The sequence below is a fragment of the Canis lupus genome, chromosome 21, assembly GCF_048164855.1.
Source record: "Canis lupus baileyi chromosome 21, mCanLup2.hap1, whole genome shotgun sequence".
Lineage (NCBI taxonomy): Eukaryota > Metazoa > Chordata > Mammalia > Carnivora > Canidae > Canis > Canis lupus.
The window spans coordinates 15,639,404-15,641,846 of record NC_132858.1 but is presented as its reverse complement, the minus strand read 5'-3'; the positions used below and the strand labels follow the sequence as shown (position 1 = coordinate 15,641,846).

At 35.7% G+C, this 2,443-nt stretch overlaps 1 protein-coding gene across 1 annotated transcript; it reads left to right on the top strand.

The window, feature by feature from the left end:
* Window positions 1-920: 920 nt before the first annotated feature.
* Window positions 921-1,853, top strand: LOC140613365 (olfactory receptor 4C11-like). The gene has a single exon (XM_072791896.1). The coding sequence runs from the start codon at window positions 921-923 to the stop codon at window positions 1,851-1,853; it is 933 nt and encodes a 310-aa protein (XP_072647997.1).
* Window positions 1,854-2,443: the final 590 nt, after the last annotated feature.

Sequence of the window (2,443 nt, the reverse complement as noted above, 5' to 3'; positions counted from 1 at the left end):
TAGCTCATTTTTAGACCCCTGGTGTTTGAAATACATAAAACTTGAAAGAATATTTTGATTTAGGCCAAAATTTCTCCATTTATCCTTTATTTACAATCAGTCTCTCCTTCTGTTCTTAAGAAAGTATGCTGAAAGACTGATGAAAATACTGAACAAGGTGAAGAATTTAACTTTGGACAACACGGTACAATTTACAGAGCACAAAGTTTTATGATAGAAGCTGAATTTAGAACTGCAATCAACTAGAAATTATGGAGAGTTAAAGTAACAGGAAATACAAATAAATTGTTAAAGTAACAATTCAAGGAAACAGATTAAAATAAAGTTCATGATAGAATGGAGTAATTGACTGAATGTTCACTGCAAAAATTCTGGTTGTTTCTCTCTTGTCCTCTGTCTCACTCTCTCCCTCTTTTAGTTTTCTTAAGGAAAACACTATCAAATCTTTCTACATAATTCCTTGAATGTTTAGACTATTTACTATAAGATATTTTAAAGTGAACTGCCAGGATGAAGTAGTATGAAATTGCATTATGCAAAATATGCATGAGTTTTCCCCATTTTACATCATTCTACACTAATAGGTCCTTGCTGTAAATAAAGACATTCAGCTCAAAAAGATACTTTTTCATAGAAAATCCCCTAAATGAATGTTTATTATGCCTGAAGAATCAGGTACTCTTTCATTATTGATATATTTCATTGTTTCCAAAAGCAATGAAGTGAATAGTGTATAAATACCATGATTTCCACTTTATTCAGAAGAAAACAACACAGATGGTAAGGGATTACAGACTGGTAAGTGGTATTTCCATCATCAAGTTTATGCATCTGACCTCCAAGTGAATTATTCATTTCATATTTTTTTCTTTGCAGATTAATTATTTCTAACCTGCATTTTCTCTGCTTTGAATGAAATAATGCAACAAAATAACAGCGTTACTGAGTTCATACTGTTAGGATTGACTCAAGATCCTATGAAAAAGAAAATGGTATTTATAATATTCTTCATTTTATATATGGGAACTGTGGTAGGGAATTTGCTTATTATTGTGACCATCAGGTTTAGCCGGACACTTGGGACCCCCATGTACTATTTCTTATTTTATTTGTCTCTTGCGGATTCCTGCTTTTCAACTTCCACAGCCCCCAGACTAATTGTGGATTCACTCTCTGCAAAAAAAATCATAACTTACAATGAGTGTATGACTCAGGTCTTTGCACTACATTTCTTTGGTTGCATGGAGGTCTTTGTCCTCATCCTCATGGCCATTGATCGCTATGTGGCCATCTGTAAGCCCTTACGTTACCCAACCATCATGAGCCGGCAGGTCTGCACTATCATGATTGTTCTCGCATGGATAGGATCTTTTTTCCATTCTATAGCCGAGGTTGTCCCAGCCTTGAGATTGCCCTTCTGTGGACCCAATTTGATTGATCATTACTGCTGTGATTTGCAACCCTTGCTGAAACTTGCTTGCATGGACACTTATCTGATTAACCTAGAATGGGTGTCTAATAGCGGGGCCATTTGCACAGGCAGTTTTGTGATTCTGATGATCTCCTATATTGTCATCTTGCATTCACTGAGAAACTATAGTGCAGAAGGGAAGAAAAAAGCTCTCTCTACTTGCACTTCTCACATCATCGTAGTAATCATATTCTTTGGTCCGTGTATATTCACATACACACGCCCCCCAACCACTTACCCCATGGACAAGATGGTGGCTGTATTTTATACTATTGGGACACCTTTTCTCAACCCACTCATCTACACACTGAGAAATGCAGAAGTGAAAAATGCCATGAGAAAGCTATGGCGTGTCAAAATTACCTCAGAGAGCAGAAGATGAATTGAGGACTTTGGATGATTACTTAATCTGTACAGATATCAAATATAGTGTATATCCTGACTTTCCCAATGTACTCTAATATAATGCATCTTATTTCCTTACTTTTTTTCTGTACGTCTGCTCTGAAACTAGTAGATTCCGTCAGCCTGTTTTTTTCTTTCCAGAGAGCTCCATTCTGACATTGCTGATTGTGAAGTACTCCTCAAATCTCAGTCTACACTCTGGTTTGATAATAAGTGAGATATTTATATAATCACAACTGTTCAAAAATGAGCATCCATAAATAAAGAATAGCCTGTTCTCTATGACTTGCAATTCTCTCTATAGCACATTTCAAACGAGGTATCGGGCTTTCTCTTGAACACATTCAGAGCAAAGGAACTAATATTTTGTGTTAAGAAATTATTTTCATTTTATCATTAGTTTATCTTTGAAAAGTTCCATACTAGTTAACCAAAGGCCAAACGGTTTTACAAAATACTTTTTCTTACTGTTCTAAAATAATTTTTCTTATTGTTTCCTTTGACTATTAAGAAAACTGAGGCAAGGGATGCCTGGGTGGCTCATTGGTTGAGTGTCTGCCTTTGGCT